At 38.5% G+C, this 21838-nt stretch overlaps 1 protein-coding gene across 3 annotated transcripts in view; it reads left to right on the forward strand.

Moving 5' to 3' along the window:
• Nucleotides 1-21838, forward strand: part of LOC145479292 (uncharacterized) — an 83549-nt gene that overhangs the window by 43524 nt on the left and 18187 nt on the right. For all 3 annotated transcript variants that reach the window (XM_081457620.1, XM_081457637.1, XM_081457627.1), the window contains 8 exons: nt 1438-1494; nt 6727-6768; nt 7092-7149; nt 17988-18032; nt 18114-18199; nt 19509-19589; nt 19809-19886; nt 20148-20270. In XM_081457620.1, coding sequence (XP_081313746.1) covers nt 1438-1494; nt 6727-6768; nt 7092-7149; nt 17988-18032; nt 18114-18199; nt 19509-19589; nt 19809-19886; nt 20148-20270 — 570 coding nt within the window. The remainder of the gene's footprint in view (nt 1-1437; nt 1495-6726; nt 6769-7091; nt 7150-17987; nt 18033-18113; nt 18200-19508; nt 19590-19808; nt 19887-20147; nt 20271-21838) is intronic.

The following is a 21838-nucleotide window of genomic DNA, read 5'->3' on the forward strand; positions in this document are numbered from 1 at the left end:
ATTGGTCAACACTCAACCACTGATGCCTTTAGTACAACACATGATCCATTTTTTTATCTGTTCACTTTGTTAATAGTCTGAAAAACAAAACAAAAACCACTAAATATTTGAATTGTTTAACAATGCATTCAATATGTTTTGTTACTAATAGATATACATATTAAGGATATAACAACTTCTTATAAATAGATCTGACAAAGCTGTTCTGTAATTAAATTGCAGGGGCAGATCCAGGAGTCTTCAAGAGGGTGTGGCTGGTTACTTGGGTTTACAGAATCAATAACGCATACCCCTGAAATTTGAGAATTGAGAGAAGTAATTAAAATGGTTGACTTTAGCAAAACAACTTATTGAGGGATTTAGGAAGGAGGAATGGTGGGACATCAGTAGAGTGCTGCTTTGTACCTCACGGCCTCAATACTCTTGTTACTCTTACTCACGGATGTGACTGTTGTCACTATTTTAGTCAAAAAAGTACTTGTACTGGTAATCACAATGAGGTACCTGCCCAGAGTGCTTGCCTTTACTCACTCACTCAATGATCCCTATAGTGCCAGCTGTTGCAAAAGTTTGCCTTTACTTCTGCCATAATGCAGGTACTCTCAAGCAACCCCAGAATTGTTGCTATGGTTTGTGCCATTCTTGTTGTGTTGTTTACCATAAATCTTGTTTCATTAGTTCATTAAAATAAGAAAAACTGTTTTTGATTGTCCAATCATGTCTGTTTACTGATTACCTTTCATACACCATACACCATGCACTGCTGATAATTTTACACTTAACCGTTATAATGGCAACACCCACCATTTTTGATGTGTTACTATTGTAAGGTCAAGGCTTGGGGGAATACAACTAAAGAAATCATAGAGCGGTTTTCAGTTGAGTGTCGTAAAACCAAAACCAAACCAATTACTTAGCAATTAGACTACTCAGCCAATCTCAAGCCGTAGTAAAACCAAAACCAAAACCAAAGTAATTGTCTAATTACTTTCGACACTCAATTGAAAACCGCTCTATCAAGGTCGAGGGATGAATAATTAATTTCTTTTGTTTTATTCCCCTAAGCCTCGTAGCCATGTTAGAATTTTGGTATACTGAAAATGGCTTAAGAACCATTTTGCTTTTCCTCAGTTTGGACAAATTCAAACATTCTTTAACAATGGCTCATAAACATTTAATAATGCTTCTCATCACCAATTTTCATCATCTAACTATTTGCATGCATTCTTATCCACATAACTGTATATATAGGACAATTCTACTTTTTGCATTTTCACCTTTAATGAAGCAGTAGTCACATGCGCCTGTATGGTGCGTATTTTTAATAACATCTGATATTTCCTTGTCATGTTCTCTTATGTACAAAAATGGCCTTCAGATCAAAGGATACCTGTCAAGAACAGCCTTAATGTTCAAATATTTATCCCACCTGAATAGGTTGAAGGCCTTAGACACAATTTAACAATGGAGCTAGAGTCCAGAACTGAAGCAGAGGTAGGCAATTTGTTTTTATGTAGATATCTTACAATGCTTTTAATTTGTATTGCGCAGTTATTGGGTAAGCCATATATGACTTTCTGGACATTCTGTTAGTGTATTTCCTCAGTGCAATAGTAAATCAGACAATCTTCCTTGAATCACAGAGACATTTTGTCCATAAATTGACATTTACAAATTCATTGCATACCTTTAGAGCTTCAAGATATTGAGGATATTACATGGACATGCAGAGATAAAAAATTTCTCTTCAAGTGTTGAAATATATTTCAACACAAGAAAAGAAATTTTTTATCTCTAAGCGACCATGTAATTTCCTTTTGGCAAAATATATAGTTTTAGCCAAGCCTAAAAGCGGAGCTCCTGGGCCACATTGTTTAAAGCCCTATTAAGCTAACCCAAGATAAGCAAGAATTTTGATATGAATTTTGTAACTTTCTGGTGAGGTTTTCTGTTTATATTATTCGGCCTTCTGTTTTGAGTTTGCATAATCTCAAACTACATAAAACCTAAGCAGTTAAAACATTTAAATTATTCGAGAAAAGTTTATACTTGGGCTAACTTTTTATCCTGGTTAGCATTAACCACCTTTCAAACAAGTAGACCCTGTCGAGGAAAAGGTTGTTGTTATTCATCGTGGTAGATGCAATAATAAAGTGTATTATCGTTTGTCTCACGATGTAGTCAGCGACATTGACCAGAAATATGGGCGCACAGCCCTAAGGTTGATTCGTCGACATGAGCGTTGCTCTCGCAAGCTCGCACGCTATACCAACCATCTCACCTTTCTCACAAGGTGTATTAAGAACCACATTGTTCCAAGAGATCTGCAAGTTCGGCCGCCAGTTCCCACCAGAGGCGCACGCAGAGTCGCTGAACTAGCATCCATGAGATTCCTGAGGGAAAGAATCAGACTGACGCAGAGAGCCAAGGCAGATACGAGGAAAGAAGCCGAATCAACAGCACAGAGCATAACATCTGCTCTTTCTGCGGATGACGCTGCAGAGGTACTCGACAAGGTTAAATCCACTACCCAGCGAGTCTTTAATACCACCAAAGAACGTCAACAGCGCAAGTTTGAGAAACTTTTGCGAGAGAAACAGTCTTCTGTTTCTCCTACAACTTTTGTTGACAAAACAAAGTGGGTTATCAACTTGTCATCCAGGACCCTTAACGAAGCTGAGGTGTCCCTACTGAAGAAAGGTCTAAATTTCGCCGTGACTCCTATGAGCGTCCCAGCCACCGAGATCATCGCCAACATTGAGTCAGCAGTCAGGCCACTAGATGCGGAGCGAGCAGACACAGTCAGGAGATCCGTCAACACCATCCTTCAACAGGCACAACCACCCACGCCCAACATCACGAAGGAACAGCAGGAGGCTCTTAAAAGCTTAAAAGAGGACAACTCAATCATGGTCCTTCCGGCCGACAAAGGACGCGCTAGCGTAATCCTGGACGCTGACGCATACCACACAAAAATGTCAGCGCTAATTGATTCCGGACCGTACCAGCTGCTCAACAAAGATCCGACAGACCGCTTGACCCGGAAGCTATCTGAGAAGCTGCTAACCCTGAAACGGAGTGGACACATATCAGAGGCGGTTTATAATAAGATCAGACCTCGACACAAACAACCACCTAGGATCTATGGTTTGCTGAAGATCCACAAGGCCGACACACCGCTTAGGCCAATTGTGTCGTGTGTCAACACCTTTGCATACGACCTGTCTGCTTTCTTGGCTAACGTATTATCTCCTCTTGCAGGTAACTCGAACTTCACAGTGAAGAACTCGACTGACTTCGCCTCCACCATCGCCAGTGAAGAGATCCAGGACCACGAGATCATGGTGTCCTTCGACGTAGAGTCACTGTTTACCAACGTACCGATCGAGGGCGCCGTACAAGCCGCGCTACAAAAAATGGAGAACGACGCAGGCCTGGCTGACCGCACGACACTTACACCAGTTCAAATCGCGGACCTCTTGAATTTCGTATTAAGATCTACGTACTTCCAGTACAACGGATCGATTTACGAACGAGACGGCACAGCCATGGGGAGCCCTGTATCCGCGGTTATTGCTAATCTCTATATGGAGATATTTGAAGAACAAGCAATAGAGTCCGCACCTTGCAAGCCTAAGATCTGGAAACGCTACGTAGATGATACTTTCACCATCCTGGATCGGGATAGAGTTGACGTCTTCGTGCAACACCTGAACAGTCAACAACCATCAATCCGTTTCACCATGGAGATCGAGAACAACAACAAGATCGCCTTTCTTGACACGTCAGTTTACAGAGAACCTGATGGCTGCCTTACCACCAGTGTCTACAGGAAACCAACACATACTGATCAGTACCTAGCGTATGATTCACACCACCCTCGTTCAGTAAAGCGCGGTATTGTGAAGTGTCTGTACGACCGGGCTAAACGTCTCGTCACCAAACCATCAGTAATCGCTGGAGAGAAGAAACATCTGTCATCTGTACTTGTTTCTAACGGATATCCCTCCTCTTTTGTACAGAAGATCACAAAGGCGCGAACAACCCCAAGAAGAGAGCCTGTCGCGGAATTTAAATCCACCGCCATTTTACCTTATGTCCAAGGAGTTTCGGAGTCTCTCAGCCGCTGCCTAGAACAACAAGGCATTCGCACCGTCTTTAAGTCCGACACGACACTTCGGTCACACTTAGTGCGACCAAAGGACACCATCAACCCGGCTAAACAAGATGGTGTTGTCTACAGGATTCCTTATGAGTGCAGCAAAGTCTACATCGGGGAAACAGGGAGATCTATGCAGGAGAGGATCAAAGAACACGACAGGGATATACGACTCACCCGAACCCAGACCTCCGCCGTTTCTGAACACACCCACGAGACCGGCCACTATCCTATCTGGAATGAGGTCAAGTTTATTGATCGAGATCCTCACTGGTACACACGTAGGGTGAAGGAAGCTATTCACATAAGACTTCACCCTAACAACATCAACAGGGATAGTGGAATCGAAATTCCTGAAGCATGGATACCCACGATCAAGAAACACAACAACAGGAGAACGGTACAACAGCGGACCACTGAGGGAACAGCTACTCGCCGGAATAATGGAACAATAGGAGGATCGAAATGCACCAATCACAGCCAACCTTTGTGATATAAATGATGCCGTGCAATCAGTCGACCTTATCGCCTGAAGAAGACTAGCAGTAAGCAGTCGAAACGTCGCGATCTACATCTCAAGTGACTACATCGTGAGACAAACGATAATACACTTTATTAAGTAGACCCTGATTACAATAAGTTAACCTGACATGAACCTGCGATCCAATCGAAAATCAACACTTAGTCAGCAGTCAAATTAAAAAAAACACATGATCTCAATGAGCTCTAAACTTGAGTCCGCGATATGGTCATGTGATACTATGGTCAGTGGATACTTTGTTTTGTTAGGTGTAATGTGTGTGTGAAGTGCCAGAGGTTCAGTTAGTAGAGAGCCATGTGTAATACATATCAGCATGCTTGGCTCCCTCCCCCTACACCTAGAGCCTAGGTGCAGGGCTAATTTTCAGCCAAGACGGTTAATTCAAAATGTCCCATGCCCCAGAGGTTGTGCAAGGAGCCATTTTAAGTTTCCAGTTGGCTGGCCTCCAAGGCTGATTTGGTTAACTTGCCGCCATGGAGTCTTCAGAAAAGTTTGCACAATTTCCATACTAAAATTCAAAACCTTTAAATGGGAATGTTTTGAAATTCCCTTTATTAGAATACTTATTGCTACAAGTTACATATCAAAATGCTCCGAGAAACACACATAACAAGAATCACTGATTCATCAGTTCTTATTGTAAGAACTCATCCCTGAAAAAACAAGTGTCAAGTTACCATTTGTACCTAAAATTAAATTAGCTTGTTACTTTTGCTGGCAACAAAAACAAGTTTTGAACCTCAGTGGTCTTATTCATAACTAGTTGTCGTCATTAGACTTGAAAACGTTCGTAACTTTTGTACCGCTCTGATACTTCACAGAGTTTAAGATTTGACATTGTAGAAACTAAAAAATAATTTAATATTATATGCGAAGAGGTAACAAATAAGCTTACATTATGACTGCTTGCAAAAAAGCATAGCTTCAATTCGTCATAAACAATAACTTCAACCGCACGACTTCGCACAATTAAACATTTAACATTGAAGAAACTGCAGAGAATATACACAAATTATTTATATAAAGTGGTAAAAAACAAAGATACTTTGATTACTATCAACAGAAAAGTACCCACTAACTCTTCGCCCCAACCTTAGCACTGACAAGTTTCACCTCAAGATGATATTTTTGCTGATTGCACTGATTTCTGTTCGTATTTCCACAGTATAAATCCATATTATTACATTTGAAAACACCTTTCCTCCAAAAAAATATATTGGATCATAGTTTCAGTTCCATTGATCGTAATCTAGCGTAAAACAATGTGGAACAACTCGGTGATAATGCAGAGAAACTCCCAGGGAAACTAGTGATTTGTCAGTCTCCTGACTGTTGGAAGCACCACTTCGCCAAAACTTGTCAGTGCTGGGTAGTTCCACCTCAAGGTAACATCCTCGCCTGTTTCAGTAGCTTTAATCTGATTGCTCTGAGAGACACACATCTTCCACCCAACCAACTACTGAAGACATAGTCCCGACATCCTGACTAGAGGTTTCTTTACAACAAAACTTAATAACTTCAAAATGATATCAAAATGATATCACGTGTAGATAAAAATGATATCCTTACATGTGCGATATCATTTTTTTCAATTTGGTATTTTTGAACTTTGCAATATTCTGGGACAGGATATTTTTCTTTTTTGGATTAACTGCAAATAGTATCAAACGTAAATCCATTAGTAACATTATAGATGTGGTTTTGAATTCTGTGCTAGTAACTTTCTTCCTTGTATCCTGAATATTACAAAAATCTACCACAGTCTCTTTGCAAAGGGAGGAAATCTTGCAGGTTTTAGTGTCCTTCTTCATCAATATAGTTTGGTGTTTAGCTTGATTTACCTTGTTTTTGCTTAATTTAAGGCACAAAAATGAAGTAGTAAGCCAACTGGTATCATAATGTTTGGACTTTGCTTTCTTAAAACAAAACAAGAATATTTAACACTTTGTGTAAGTTATTTCACAGCTGACTTGAGGTACAAGAAGGCTAACAGTGATAACTGTTTCATACTTGTTATTAATTTTAGGAAGAAATAGAGACTCTTAAAGCCCAGGTGGCCTCGTACCAGGTAAGATTGTTGTGCAGGAGACATAATGACAAGTTAAGTTCCATCTATGTGAATGTAGCATATATCTGTTGCTTGGGGTGGAGGCAGGGAGATTTTTTAGCAAACAGAGTGGTAATCCAGAAGGGAGTTTGGAACACCCTTTCTGATACCTAACAATAACCGTGTTTGTAACATGTGACCCTACTTTTACAGAGGATGGCCACTTTGTTGGCATATATGTTTAGAATGAGGGTTTGTTACATGAAATGAAATGTGTTAATGAGGTGAGACAACTTTTCTCAAATGTATATGTCAACCACCAGTCTGGTTCCCATGTTTTTCAGGATGACAACACAGCCGATTTTAACTCCAGTGATAATGATGAAGACATTGATTTACCAGGTAAATACTTTTCCTTCTTGCGCTCAGTAGTATTAACTTAGTCAAAACAAAAAGGCTGTGGAAAAAGACTGTTCAGGTTGTCAAATTTGGGAATTTCTGGCAATACACAGCTGATAAGTCTTCTCTTCAAGACCAGGATTAACAATGGATAAGTATTGTGATTGGCTAGTCGCAACTGCAGTTCTCAATTTGGGACATTTAGGCTCTATTTTGGACACCTTGAATCCGTTTTACATTACCCACTGGAGCAGTGTTTGTGTTCTAACATTATTTAAGCTAATCAATAACCTAGACCACCAATCCTTCTTTTTTTACCTGATTTTATGGTCTAGAAGACAACACACTCATACAAAACCTTCTACCGGACTGTAATTCTTGTCTGAGTCAATTGGGGGGTCTCTGGTGATGTAATCTATTTTTAGAAACTGTGCGTGATGCTATTGTTCCCTTGAAGTTTTCAACTTTTTTTCCATGGTCATGGTATTTTTTTTTTCATTTTCAGTCGTGTAATGAATCTCTAACCAAGCTTGCTCGGGACCATACTAGGAAAATATTGACCCTCAGTCTTTTATGTGCGGACCTCGCTGTGCTCGGTCTGTACTGTCCAGACCTCGGACTGATATTTTCCCAGTATTGTTTAATTATTCCATTTTGCACTTGTTGGAATGGTACAAAGCCAACGAGGCACATAGGGCCAAGTTGGTTATGATCATCTCATATCCAACAAGCGCAAAATGGAATAATTGTTTTATTTAAAACGCCCCCAAAATATAAAAAAACTAAACTTAAATAAGAATAAAAACGCCCCAAAAATCATGCACACGCTTAGCATATTTGTAGAGCATGTTATAATGGTTCATAACCCATGGTGGTAAAACCAGTGAAAACACTCCAATTGCATTATCCAATGATCCATGTTTAGTGCAGAGTGCACTATTGAGATGGTTTGGGGACTGCCTGCCGCTAAGGTACTAAGGCCCTATGGCGCTAAGGTGTAAACTGTAATGTTTGTTTAATTAATTAATTTCAGTTAATTGATTAGTCTAGAGGCAAGGAAGTAGTGGGGGTGAGGTGGAGTGGGAAAGGTCCATGTGTACCCTAAGTAAAACATGTTCCATCTACATCAGTTGAGCATGAACATCACAAAGCTGTTTATTTGTTTCAGGTAACCCCTTGCTCTCCTTGTGGTACCATTCTCTTTGGAACAAAACCAATTTGCTCTAAATGCATGCGCAGATTAGTTAGCGTTCATGGCATCTATATTACGTGGAGGGTACATTGCAAACGGAGTCACGCACAAATTTTGAGTGGATTTCCTTATGGTAGAACTCAACATGTAAGATGCATGCGTTCTAGCATCGTTAGTGTTATTCACTATGTTTCCATGCGGTATTTTATGTTTTGTGATGTCAGGTAGCACCACTTGTCCCTTTTTGGTGCAAAAGTGAAACATATCTTGTAGAATTAACCACAGCCACGGGTCGGTTCAACAGATATCATCTGCTGTTTTCAAACTACAAAAGTATGTTTGTCAGGGTTTAAATAAAGAAGGAAAATGTATAGTTTCTCCTTAGTGGCTTGTTTATTTCATGCCTTAATTGCATCCGTAAGAGAGACCAAAAGGTTCCCAAGTTAGTTGCTTCAATGTTCTGCAAATTGTAAATTTGTGAGAAAAGAAACCAGGAAAGTGCTCAAATATTGCTGCAGACTCCGTGGCACCTAATAAAAGTGAAAATTAATTTAATCAGTCTTTGAGGACACTTGTTCACCGATGCAGGATAATATCGGCCAAGTAGCACTGTTTACCTTCAATACTTCTCATTGAAACGCCACTCATTTGTATCAATCACTATTCTTGTGAATCAATTTTGAATTGTTTTATTGTTAACAACAAAGGTGGCAACAGAAAAAGAAAGTGGTATTCCGTGACTATCTGATAATTAAATTAGTTCTTCATCGGTGATAAAAAAATTTGCATTTTTAGAAAAAACAAAATCGTTTCTCTTCCATTTCTTCGTCAGATATTTAACTTTCTTTCAGTTATCCCCTAAAAACAAGCACATCTTGCGGGAAAACAAGGGTTTCATGTTAAATACCTTTGCAAGGAAAACAAAAGTATCAAGTTACAAAGTTGGCACAAAGAGCGAATTTGTCATGTTTTTGTCATCGTAAAACACCAGAGTAAAATTTAAAAGCTGCCATGACAAACAGTAATTGTAAGTAATTTTTGGACCTTGAATGAAAACACAACCTGGAAACATACACACTGCTAAGGGGAAAAGCCCTAGCAGACTACCCAGGTAGATACAAACCGGAAGTGAACCAAGCAGGCGTGAGTACTTATGGGACTACCGTGCCAGAGCTATCAATTGCGCTCTACACTATCTGAGATTGTCTCACTAGTTAGTATATGATGCACTATTGTGTTTTCGGGGCTGCCACTTGCTAAGGCACTATGGAACTTAGGCACTAAGTCACTAAGACATTAGGATACTAAGGCCTAAGATACTAAGGTGCTAAGTACTAAGGCACTAAGATGCTAAATCAAAATACTGAGGCACTAAGGTGTAAACTTTAATGTACGTTTAAATGATTAATTTCAATTAATTAATTAGTGTTGTGGCAAGGGGGTGAGGTGGGTTAGATATCTGTGTGCACTATGTAAAACGTGGTACACCTACCTCAAGGTGGTGATAACATCAAAGCTATATATTAATTTTGTTTCAGAAAACCTCTTGCTCTTCTTGTGGTACTATTGTCTTAAGAACAAAACCAAACTGCTCTGAATGCATGCACAGATTAGTTAGTGTTCGTGTCGACTATACATTAGGTGGAAAATACATTTCATACGGGATCGCACACAAATGTTGAGTGCTTTTCCCAGTGGTAGAACCCAACATGTAAGATGCATGTGTCCTAGCATCTCTAGGGTTATACACTCCATTTTTGCTTCAGAATGCCAAATTCATGGGCATTCAGAAGTATTGTTATGGGTTTGAATTTCAGTATTTTGTAGTAAATTTTCCAATTTAAGCAATTGGAAAGAAGAAGCCTGAAAAAATCAGGGCTTCAACGTGAGTCGAACCTGTGACCTCCGCGGTACTGGTTCGATGCTCTACCAACTGAGCTTTGAAGCCACACATTGGGAACGAGGTATTAATTGAGTTTATATCTTCCCGTGAGGAGTGAAATGATGTGAAGTATGTATGAAATAATTCATAATTGAACTGTGGTTGTAGATGAAAGTGAAGAATGATCAATATTCAAATATGAATTATTTCATATATACTTCACATTATTTCACTCCTCACGGGAAGATATGAACTCAATTAATTGACCTCACTCCCAATGTGTGGCTTCATAGCTCAGTTGGTAGAGCATCGCATGGGTATTGTACAGGTCACGGGTTCAAACCCCTTTGAAGCCCTGTTTTTTTCAGGCTTCTTCTTTCCAATTGCTTAAATTGGAAAATTTACTGCGATGATCATTCTTCACTTTCATCTACAACCGCAGTTCAAATATGAATTATTTCATATATACTTCACATCAAAATAAGCAATGATAAGGCAGATGGCCATTGCTAGAGCTTGGCCTGGATTTAACGATCTTGGATGTTCTATGGCCCCTACTTTTCTTTCCAGAAACAGATTTTATTTACAATTATCTTCACATTGTCCAAAAATGAACAAAAAATTTCTGTCCACGGGACATCTAATCCTGCCATCTTGCGGTTGCAAGGCGCGTGAAACTATGGTCGCTAAATGTGAACTTGTTCTTTAAGGAACCTCACCAGGTGACTAAATTCACTTAATAGGTCCACGTAAACAATGTTTGGCAGAGAACATTTCTCTTCAAAGATCTAATTGCAATATTTATGGGCTTACAGACACTGTGGCCTTATTCACTAATGAAGCCCATTTTTTTCAGATTTAGGGTGTTCTTCCGGGTATGTTCTCTCCAAAACGAAGTCGGTGACCCCCCATTTTTTTACATTTCTGACATAATTAACTCATCATCGTACAGTGGTAAAAGTCTCAGAAAAAAATCAACGTTCACTTGGAAAATTTTTGCGTGAACATCCTTAAGATGTTGGAATAAAGCTGACAATAATGTCCGTCTTGTTGTTTCAATGGTGGTGCTTTGAAGTAAGGAATTCTGTTCCCTAGCTGTTCCTTAGAAAGTCAGGTTGTGGTAGGCATTACATATACTGAATGTTTTTGGTATTCTTGAATGAAAACAGATTTTGTGTTCAAATGAGCGAATACGCATTATTCTTTGCAGCAGCTTTATTTAGAACTGTGTATAACCTGTTGGATTGAAGCAGACAATAATGTGTGTATTGTTGTCTTGTTTCTTGAAGCAAGTACGCTTAGAGAGAAAAAAGGCAGCAAAAGAAATAGTTCTGTAAATTACAAAACAAAATACAACTGGATACTAAAAAAGGGGTGATGCAACAGAAAACAGAAAAGTAAAACTTGTATTTGATTATTTCTCTGAGTTTAAGGAACAGATCGTCTGAACAATAGAAATTTATTTTTCATGTTTGTACTCGACCTTTTGAAACTCAATAATGGACACAAATCACATTATAAGTGTAACAAATATATCATGGGTAGCGTCACATTTTTAACTCGGATAATGACATAGTCATTAATCGATCCTTCGATTCCTGTTGGACAGTTTGCCAATCCGCTGACCAGTATATGAAGGGTTCACAGTTGACTGCACCATGCGGTACCATTTATTTATTAAGTAATTTGTTTCAGTGGCAAAGTTTCTTATTCATGGATCGTTTATACAGTTGACAGTGTATATTTTTTTTTCCCACTGATAAACCAATTCAAGACTGATCAGTGGGCTAAATGGCATATTTTGTGTTCAAAACTGATCGAAATGCTACTCAAATTCCTGAAACACAAACATCGGAAAGGCAAACACTACCTTTTGGTTAAGTTTTTGGATATAAAGTATTGTTGATAAAGGTTTGTACAGAAACGCTCAGTGATTAGAACAGCAGACCCAAGTGAGTTCCAAGAACAAACAGTTAACCAAGTTGTTCCTGAAAATACGTCATTGCTGAGCTTATTCAAGTGAAGGTGACATGATTTACTCACCAAGTGAATTGTTTGGATGGAAATGTTTCACATTCATGGATCTGTTTAGGCGTTTGACTGTGGTGCCATTTAACAGACTCGATGATGCTGGAGTAATTCATTACTTGAGTTCAGTGGCTCACAGCCACTTTGGTTTAATACGTTATCTATTTTTGGTTCAAAGTGTAACGCATATTAAGCGACAAGTAGCCCAAGTTCAGTATCACGTTACGAAATAGCGACGTACATTTTAAGAGTTCAACCCTAATCAATTAGATGGAATGTAGTAAAACTAGCTCTTTGCTAGAAGGACTTTGGGAGGCTGGAAATTTTTCTTCCATGAAGTTTTATTCCACAGAATGTAACCAGATGTATGCTTAACTAGAGAAACAAAAACCAGTAAAAGAGGTATCACGCTGTAAATCACAAAACAAAGTACATTTACAGGGATAGTAAGGAAGGGCAAATGCAACAGAAGAATGGAAAAAGGGAAACTCGTATAATTTTTGATTTTTTCTCTGATATTTCACAACGGAAATTTATTTCGCATGATTGCACTGGACCTTTTACAAACTGACACAAATTGTATTTTACATGCAATGTATATGGCGTGGGGAATGTCACATTCTTTTAGATACAGAGTCTTTTTTGGGTTCAATAAGCAGTTTTACTTTATTTTCTTTTTAACAAAAAACGTAATAAATAACGTCTCGGTTTGCTAGGGCTTCTTGTTACAGCTTTCGTTATAAATATCGATACTTCAGAAGCAATGAAGAGGACCAAAAAAATCCATTTTTTTTTTGTAGCAGTGCTTTTGACTGCCAATGCATTAAGACAAGAGATTATCTCTTGATTAAGATGCAACCTTACCATTAACCCATATAGCAAGCGTTTCTGTAGTAAAACGTGAACAAGTTTAGTCATCTCATGCAAGACTAGAGGCGAGGGCAAAAAAAGAAAGAGTTGGAGGTAGCTTTGTCAATAATTTTTGCTCTACACCCAATTTTCGCGTGGCCAGAATGCTCAGTGTTTGTATAAGAACGCTTGCTACCAACGCTTGCTACGCAAGCTACCTAACCATTAAGCATCACACTCCTTGATTCAAACTATTTGCTGACAAAGTGCAACAGTGCCTGTCAACAGCGCCAGTGCTGGAAATAATTTTTCTTCTTTGACAGGACACGTGTCCTTTCAAATCTTCATTTTGGTCGGACATCTTATCAATTTGACCGGACATTAATTTGCATAATTGATTTGCTTAAGTAATTAGCATAATAAAATTTATTAGCATGGTGTAAAGATTTTCAATACAAATCGTTCAAAACTGCATGTAAATTTGATTTATTTATCATTTATGATGATTAGATGACTTTATCTACAAGATAACTGCACCAATCTCTCCTGGTTATCTCCTGATTATATGTCCTTCAAGCAAACCTAGTTTTTTATTGAATGCCCATCACTAGGAGTGTGCAACTACCCCAATTATTCCTGTCCCGGCCTTTTCACAGACCCATCTATTTTTAGTTTGAATTTACTGCGAATTCAGACCCCTGCAGGGACCTCAAAGACCAATCACAAGTACAGACTTTATTGAGTTATTTTTTTGTAAAAAAATACCTCTTAGTCGGCACGTTGGGTATGTTACAGGTCAATGGGTGAGTGAGTGAGAGATGTATGTATGTCACACCAATCAGATTGGATCTACTATAGACAGCCAATCAAATTTCTTGTTGTAAAGGTAAATGGTATGTGAGAAGATTTGATCCTGATACAGTTCAGAACAGCCATATTTATTCTTCTGTAAAAGAGGAGGAAGTATCCATATATTGGGCTTACTTTGACATTTTCTGTGGGTTAGGCTGAGGATTTTAGTTACGAACGAGATGAGCCTTGAGGTTTGAAACAGTTCATGAGTTCGTAGTATGAAAATGCAACGAGATATTTTTATTTTTAGCTACAAAGGTAACTTGATACTTTTGTTTTTCACAAGGAGTAAATTCAATCAGAGGTCACGAATCATCACTTCTAGTTCTTAGGACATGTTTTAGAGGAGACAAGACTATTTAGATTTGAAACAGTTCTAACATATACAATAGTAAGTGCAGGTGACGATTGTTTTGTTCTTGTTGCATGCAAATATAATGAGATATTTTTATTTTTTAGTTACAAAGGGTAATTTGACACTCTTGTTTTTCACAAGGGAGTAAATTCAATTAGAGCTGACGAATCGTCACCACTCGTTCCCACGAGATGTTTGCTATCTTTAGTGACAAATGGTAACTTAACACTTTTGTTTTTTTTTATATGGGAGTAAATTCAATTAGAGCTGACAAGTTATCGGCTATTGTTCCCAGGATATTAAACAAAAAAACACTTTTATTTCTGGACGGTTTTTACGTCTCTGCAGTAGCAGTTTATTTTTATTAGATGGGCATTTTATGACATTCTTTTCAGTCCGATATTTTTAAAGGTAAAAAGTATCAAAACTGCTCAAATGTTCTTTGAAGACTGCGTGGCACCAAGTTAAAGTGCAATTTAATTAAATCAGACTTTCAATGTGTCAGAGAGGTTTTTTTCTCTTTCTTTAAATTTTCGGTGAAGTAGTGTTGTTGTGTTGTGTTGTGTAAAAAGGGTAAACTTACGACTCGTATAAAATGCGAAAAGGTCTCTTAACTTGAGTATTTTTGAGCAAAAATTCCTCTTGGGGGTTGGAAAGGCTATGTGATCGGCGAGTGAGGGAGTTATGCATGTGCACCTGTCACACCAATCACAGTGTGGGTTTTATCAACGAATCAAAGAAAAAAAATAAGATGGTATCTACATTAATCTGGAGATGTGTCAGATTACTGTAGTTTGTTCAGTCAAACATCTTATGGCTTACTATTTAGCTATCTTACCATTACCGATGTAACATCGTATGTACATCATAAATTCCCAGTTTCCTTCTTGCTGTACACTGCAACCAAAATAACTTGTCGAATTAACCAAATCATTACTGTAAACAGCTCCATGAATGCCCCTATCTCCGAGACTTCAGAAAAAAAAAACTCTTGCACGCCTTGCGTGCCTATGTTAATTTCAGTGCAAGATTAGGTCAACATGTCCGTCTGAGGCCGCCATTTTTCTCCTTACCGATTCGCGCTCATATAGACCAGAACTGACCTTTTTCGTGGGAGAATAAGCCTTAAAATAGACCGGTCTGTAAAAATACTGTGACACAGGCTTAGTATGGGAGTTGCAGGCTCCTAGTGATGGGCTCCTGACCAAAGTTGACTCTAGGGTACTACATGAAGGGCTAACAGCATATCGCAATGCAGGTAATGCATAATGAGGCAATTTCTGTAGAGTACTTTATTTTGCAAGTACAGGAAAGATGAACACTTCTGCTTTATGATATGGCAGGAGCCCATAATGGGCTCCAGGATATTTACAGGGAAGCAAAAGGATAGATTGCTTTCTTTTCTTATATTGAATGTTATAGAAGCAAAGATCTTTGACTATGCATTTCTGGAAGGACAATGTCTGAGGAAATAACCGCTATTGATCATCAACACAGAGAAACATAGTCGCCATTATGGTAACCTGTGAACACAGACGCATTTTCGGCTGTCGACTAAACCAGAATTTTAGGTCACCAAAGATGATATTTTAGCTGTATTGGCTGTCGTACCGGTCGCAATTTCGAACCTTTTGACAATGTATCTGACTAAATTTTATGGATGGACAATAACTTGGTGTTGGTGAAATGTTCGGACATCATGTCTGATCATAATGTGAAATTGGCCGGACATATTTAAAATTTGGTCGGACAATGTCCGATGACCGACTGTTATTTCCAGCCCTTCAGTGCACAGAAACTTTAGGCAAGGAATACATTTCGTGTCAGTTTTTGAATTTCAAATGACTTACATTAGTAAGAATTGAATCAGGCAAAGGCCTTTGCATTCAGAAGCAGGTCCTAAGAGCTCTTTGATCATCCTCAGAGCCATGCGGTTTTTTATATGTTATGTGATGTGAATGAAGACCGCAGTTACTTTTAAGGTAGTGCCACTTCTCCCTTTTAGTGCACAAAATGCTGCTGTGACTGGGTGTCTTTTGGAATTACTGCTAGGCCAGTTCAACAAATATCATCTGCTGGTTTCAAACTGTCAGGGTTCAAATAAAGAAGGGAAGCATATTCCTTTTCCTAAGTGGCTTGTTTATTTCTTCAATTAATTACGTCAATTCTTCTTATTATTATTCCTTGTCATTTCCTCTGGAACATAGGGTCCAGACTGGTAGCGTCCATCTTTTGGTCTTTAGCTGCCCTCTTCACCTCCTCCCAGGTCATGCTGATGGGCTTCAATTCAGCTTGTAGTGGTAGTTCCCTTGCGGGTTTGGCTGTGCTGCTTCATATGCTCTCTCTCTTGGGCCGTTTCCTTTGGTCATTCGAGTGCAATTTGTGTAGTCCTTTTAGTCATGGTGTTTTTCACGGGGTGGGGTTGCTAGCCCCATGCCCAACCCTCCTCCTCTCTCATCCGGGCTTGGGACTGGCCCTGGTGGAGTTAACTGCATAAATTAGAGAGGCCAAAAAAGCTCCCGAGTTAGTGCTATTAAGACTCTTCAAATTGTAAATTTGTGACAAAAGAAACCACAAAGGAGCTCAAATGTTGCTACAGACTCCGACAGATATTCAACTTTCTCTCATTTATCTCCAACAGTGAAAAAAAGCACAATTTCCACGTTTTTTTGAGAAAACGAGGTCTTCATTTTTTATACCTTCGTGGGGAAAACAAAAGTATCAAGTTACAAATGCTGACGTTAAAAGTGAAATTGTCACATTTACTGCATCAACGCATTATTGAATTTAAAATGAACAAAAATCAACGTCAAACATCACAGTAAACTTAAAAAGCTGTCATGACAAAGAGTAATATTATTGTTAGTAATTTTTGGACCTTGAATGAAAATACACTTTTGAAACATACGCACTGCTAAGATTACGCCAAGGTTTGTGTCCGTTCATATTCTGCAAGGGGAAAAGCCCCAGTTGACTGCCAAGGTAAATACAAACCCATAATGAACTGAGCCAGGTTGAAGACCTGGTGATTATGGTGCCAGGGCTGTCAGCTACACTCCGCACTATCTGAGATTGTCTCACGAGTTAATAATAAGATATATATACTAATGACAACTGTTATCAATGATCACTTCTAATATTAACTATATCCAAAATGTGCAAGAGGAATGTGTATAAAGGTTTTAGTAACTGGCAGTGAAAAGCCATTGGTTGAAACCAGAAACTCAGGAGGGTCTCTGGGTTTTTGGGTTTCTGGTACAACCGAAATATTTAGTCAGAACACTGAAACCTTTTGTACCAGTTTTTGGTGAGAAATGATAAAGAGTAATGATTGCCCATTAATATACCAAAAGTTTGACCATTTTAATGGTGAACTCGTAAAATCAAAAGTAACAGATGTGATATTCGTTGTCAGATCGTAACATTGGCTAAACTTTACACAAAAACCCATGAAACCCATGATGGTGTCCAATGAAAACCCCGTTAAACTGAAAAATCTACTTGACCACTATTTCATGTTGCATTCAATGCTTAAAGAAACCATGATGTTACTAGTCAGACGATTGGTTGGTTTTTCTTACAAATTATTATTCTGGTGGTGGCATTAAAACATCTCTTGGTAATGGAACTGACCCTGTTTGGATGAATGGTCACTGTGTTAATTTTGCTTGCTTTGGTGGCAGGTGTTGACCAGCGATGGGATGGAAAGAACAGCAGGCTTTTAAAAAGTATGCTTGATCGTTTTGGTGTCTTTTTTCCTTTAAATTTACACCAGCATTCATTTCATTTGATGGTGTTTTCTATGATAGGTAACCAGTCAGACCAGTTAATATCACTGCATGGACAAATCACCACACTCAAACTTGAGAATGAAACACTCAGAGAGCAACTTCAGGTATGTAACATGTCATGTGGGGAACCAAACACAACATGGAGAAGTGCATTTTTACACCCAAGGGAATCAAGTTCACAAACTGCAAATCCCTTTGAATAATATATAGATTTAGCCAAGCCTAAAAGCGGAGCTCCCAAGCCAGGTTGTTCAAAGCCCGATTCAGCTACCCCAGGTTGAGCGAAAATTTTGATCTGAGTTTGTAACTGTGCAGTGAAGTTTTCTGTTTATGTTGGTTGGCCTTCTGTTTTGAGTTTGGACAATCTCAAACCAAACAAAACAAAAGCAGTGAAAAATATTTTTATAAAAGAAAAGTTTAAACTTTGATTAACTATTAATCCTTAGTTGACGTTAACCGGCTCCAAAACTACCTGGCCCTGATTTCAAAGTTAACCTGACATGAGCCCGCGATCCAATCGAAAAACAACACTTGGTCAGCGGTCAACTTCAAAAAACCACATGACCTCAATGAGCTCTAAACTTGGGCCTGCGATATGGTCATGTGATACTGGTCAGCAAATACCTTGTTTTGACAGGTGTCAATTGACCATAACATGGATGTCCAACATCAAAGAAGGAGGCTATAAATCAAGGCTGCATGTCTCAACCTTTTAGCTGCAGTATGGCCGCCATCGTCGTCGTCATCGTCGTCGCTGCCGTCGTCATGCATACACGCCCACGAACAATTAACAAATTGACAAATTAACTAATTGACGTCAGTTTTTCATGTGTCTGTCCTGTTATTGATCATGAATTTCATCATAACATTGTCAAAGTAGCTGTGGATCCATGAGGCGATAGCCGAGTGGATCCAAAGCAACTTTGACAATGTTACGACAAAATTCATTGTCAATAACAGAACAGATGCATGAAGACTGACATCAATTTGGTTTTTGTGATAACAAATTGTCAAGTGCTCGTTGAGGCATCACATAAATTATAAAGTCATGTGTCTGTCCGCTTATTGACAATAAAAATTAGCCAATGAGTACGCGAGAATGTCTGCAGTTATCGTAAAAAATCAATTCATGGGTTACCCTTTCTTTCCTATATGGGTAGGGGCTCTGCTTGGTGGCCCTTTAGGCCGCCGGAGCTCCGCTATAAGCGGTAGTCGTGAGGTATAATAGCTCATTTCCGAGTTACCTTAAGCTTCTCTATCAAAGCGAGGCGTGGTGCACAATCATTCATATGAAAATGAGTTTAATTTACATGTGAATGAAATCTCATTTTCATATGAAAGAAAAGAGGTTAAAGGTAATTTGGAAATGAGCTATTAACTAACAAGCAATGATTTGTTGGCTTATACCACCAGCATTGCCGAGTCAAAGGAGAGTTGTTTGATGCTCAGTGTGACATACCCACTATACCATTAACAGTTTATCAACAGCTCAAGGTAATGTACAGATTTTTTAGTGATATGTAATTGCACCATGTTGCTTTTTTGGTGGCAATCTTAAAATTCTGAAAAACAAGAAATGTTTACGTGAGGATGAAATTCATTCCCCAAGAGAGAAACTTCATGAAATGGAAACCCCAATGTGGCCACTGTGACGTCATGTCAAAGCTTCTTATTTGGAGACAGCTGACTTGAGATGTTTTTTTTTTTTACAAGGAATCAAATGAAGACGAAATATTCAAGTTGACAGAAGAATTAGAGGAGCTTAAGATAACAAATGAATCACTTCAAAAGGTTAGGCATTTTAGCTATTCAAGACATCTACAATAAATGTTTCCCATAAGTTACTCAGAAAAGGTACGTGATTATTTAGAAGTTTAAGTGTTGTGCCATGTCGTTTTGTGACTGTTCGCGTTCATAAGCTTTAAGAAAAAAATTGAAAAGATAACTTAGTCACAAATTTTGTAGTGATTGTTTTCAACCCAGAGAGGATCTTTTATTATAATGAACTCGGCATGTTTGACATGCACGTTGTAACTGTGTTTTTTTCACAAGTCAATTGGCAAAAAGGGTTCCTGTCCCCAGTGCATACAGCAGAATTCCTCAGCTTCACCTTGTGAAAGCGCAACAGAACAGCACTTAGTTGCAGAACTGAAGCAGCTTAAATATCAGTTAGAGGTAAGAATGCAATACTGTTCAAATTCAATACAAAATTGCAACACACACTTCCAGCTCAAATCCTCCACCACTTCAAGGTCACAGACCCTAACACATTTTTCTTGACTCTTTTGGGGGTAAGTAGAATTTTTTTTATTAGAATTTTATACGCTTATTTAGTCAGCTTGGTTGCTGCAATTAGTTTTTACACCGAAAACCTCTGACCTTGTCCATCTTGCATCTTCAATTTCAAAGACTTCATAGCGCCCCTTATGGCCGAGGTCACTCCATAAATTCAAGGAAAGAGGCAGATAAGCAATATTTCCCTCTAAAGTCTCTATAAGTTATGACCTTAAAATCATCGTTACCAAGATCTTTGATATTTTGTACACCAGCTTCGGCCCAGTGCTTGTAGAAAAGAGGCCTATTAGGAATTCTGACTGATGCGTTATTCCATATCATACTGCTAGAAAAGTCGTTTTTGGAAAAGAAGGAGTCTCTAAAATTAAAGTTTACCCAAATTGCGATAAGTTCTCGGAGGAAGTCATCCTTGATATCATGTTTGGTAGCATCTTTTTTCCCTAGATGAAAAGCAAATCATTTAAATATTTCTTTTAACAATTTAAGGTGGCTCAATACAGTTTTTTTCTGGACCATACCTAGAGGGGGAGCAAGGGTATTTTCGTGACACCGTGATCCGGTTTTTTTGTGCTCTGTGAATCGTGATTTGATAAAAAAAACTGTTCTGTGAATCGCGATTGAAGTGTATTCCGTGAGGCGTGAAATGCAAAAGTCCTTGGCTGTGAATCGTGAATAGATAAGAAATAAATCGTGAATGTCTAAAGTTAAAGTGGTACTATGATCAAATTTTTACCCCTCAATTTTTTAGGTGTATCACATAGAGTTCCATGAAAGAAAAAAACGCCGTTTACCGTTTTCAAATATCTGCATTAATTCCGGAGATATTTAAGTTTGAAAAATGTGTAAAATATGCAAATGAATGACTGGTGACGTCATACACTCAACCCAATATTATATTATGTATATAAATAGAGCTATCTCGGTCAATTTACAGCAGAATCCATTGAAACTTGGTAGGCTAATAGTTCTACAGGAAACACCTACGGCTATAAAAAATTCTGTTCCCATGGCAACTCACTCTTTTCCAGTCCCCACCAACTCGATTTCAATATGTTAGTGATTTTCAGCTTGGAAAACATTAAACGAGGCCAGGAGTTCGAGCTAACATATTTATATACCTGCTGGATCATGCATATGAGACACCATTAACAAATATCAAAATGGAACGCCAAAGGTGGCCAGAAAAGCCTTTAATATTAGGGAGGTCTGGAACCCAGTATGTTGCCATGGTAACAAAACTGTTTAGCTCCTATGGTGGAGCACATTTAGTAGAGCCTTACTTCAAAGAATCAAACATTTCTGATACAAATTGGCTGAGATATCTTTCTTCATATTTGATCAAAATTTGGTTGAGTGTATGACGTCATCATTTGTCTAATTTGCATATTTTAAAAACTTGAATATCTCAGGAAGAAAAAGAGACATTTGAAAATAGTAAACGACATTTT

This window comes from Orbicella franksi, chromosome 1 (assembly GCF_964199315.1).
Source record: "Orbicella franksi chromosome 1, jaOrbFran1.1, whole genome shotgun sequence".
NCBI lineage: Eukaryota > Metazoa > Cnidaria > Anthozoa > Scleractinia > Merulinidae > Orbicella > Orbicella franksi.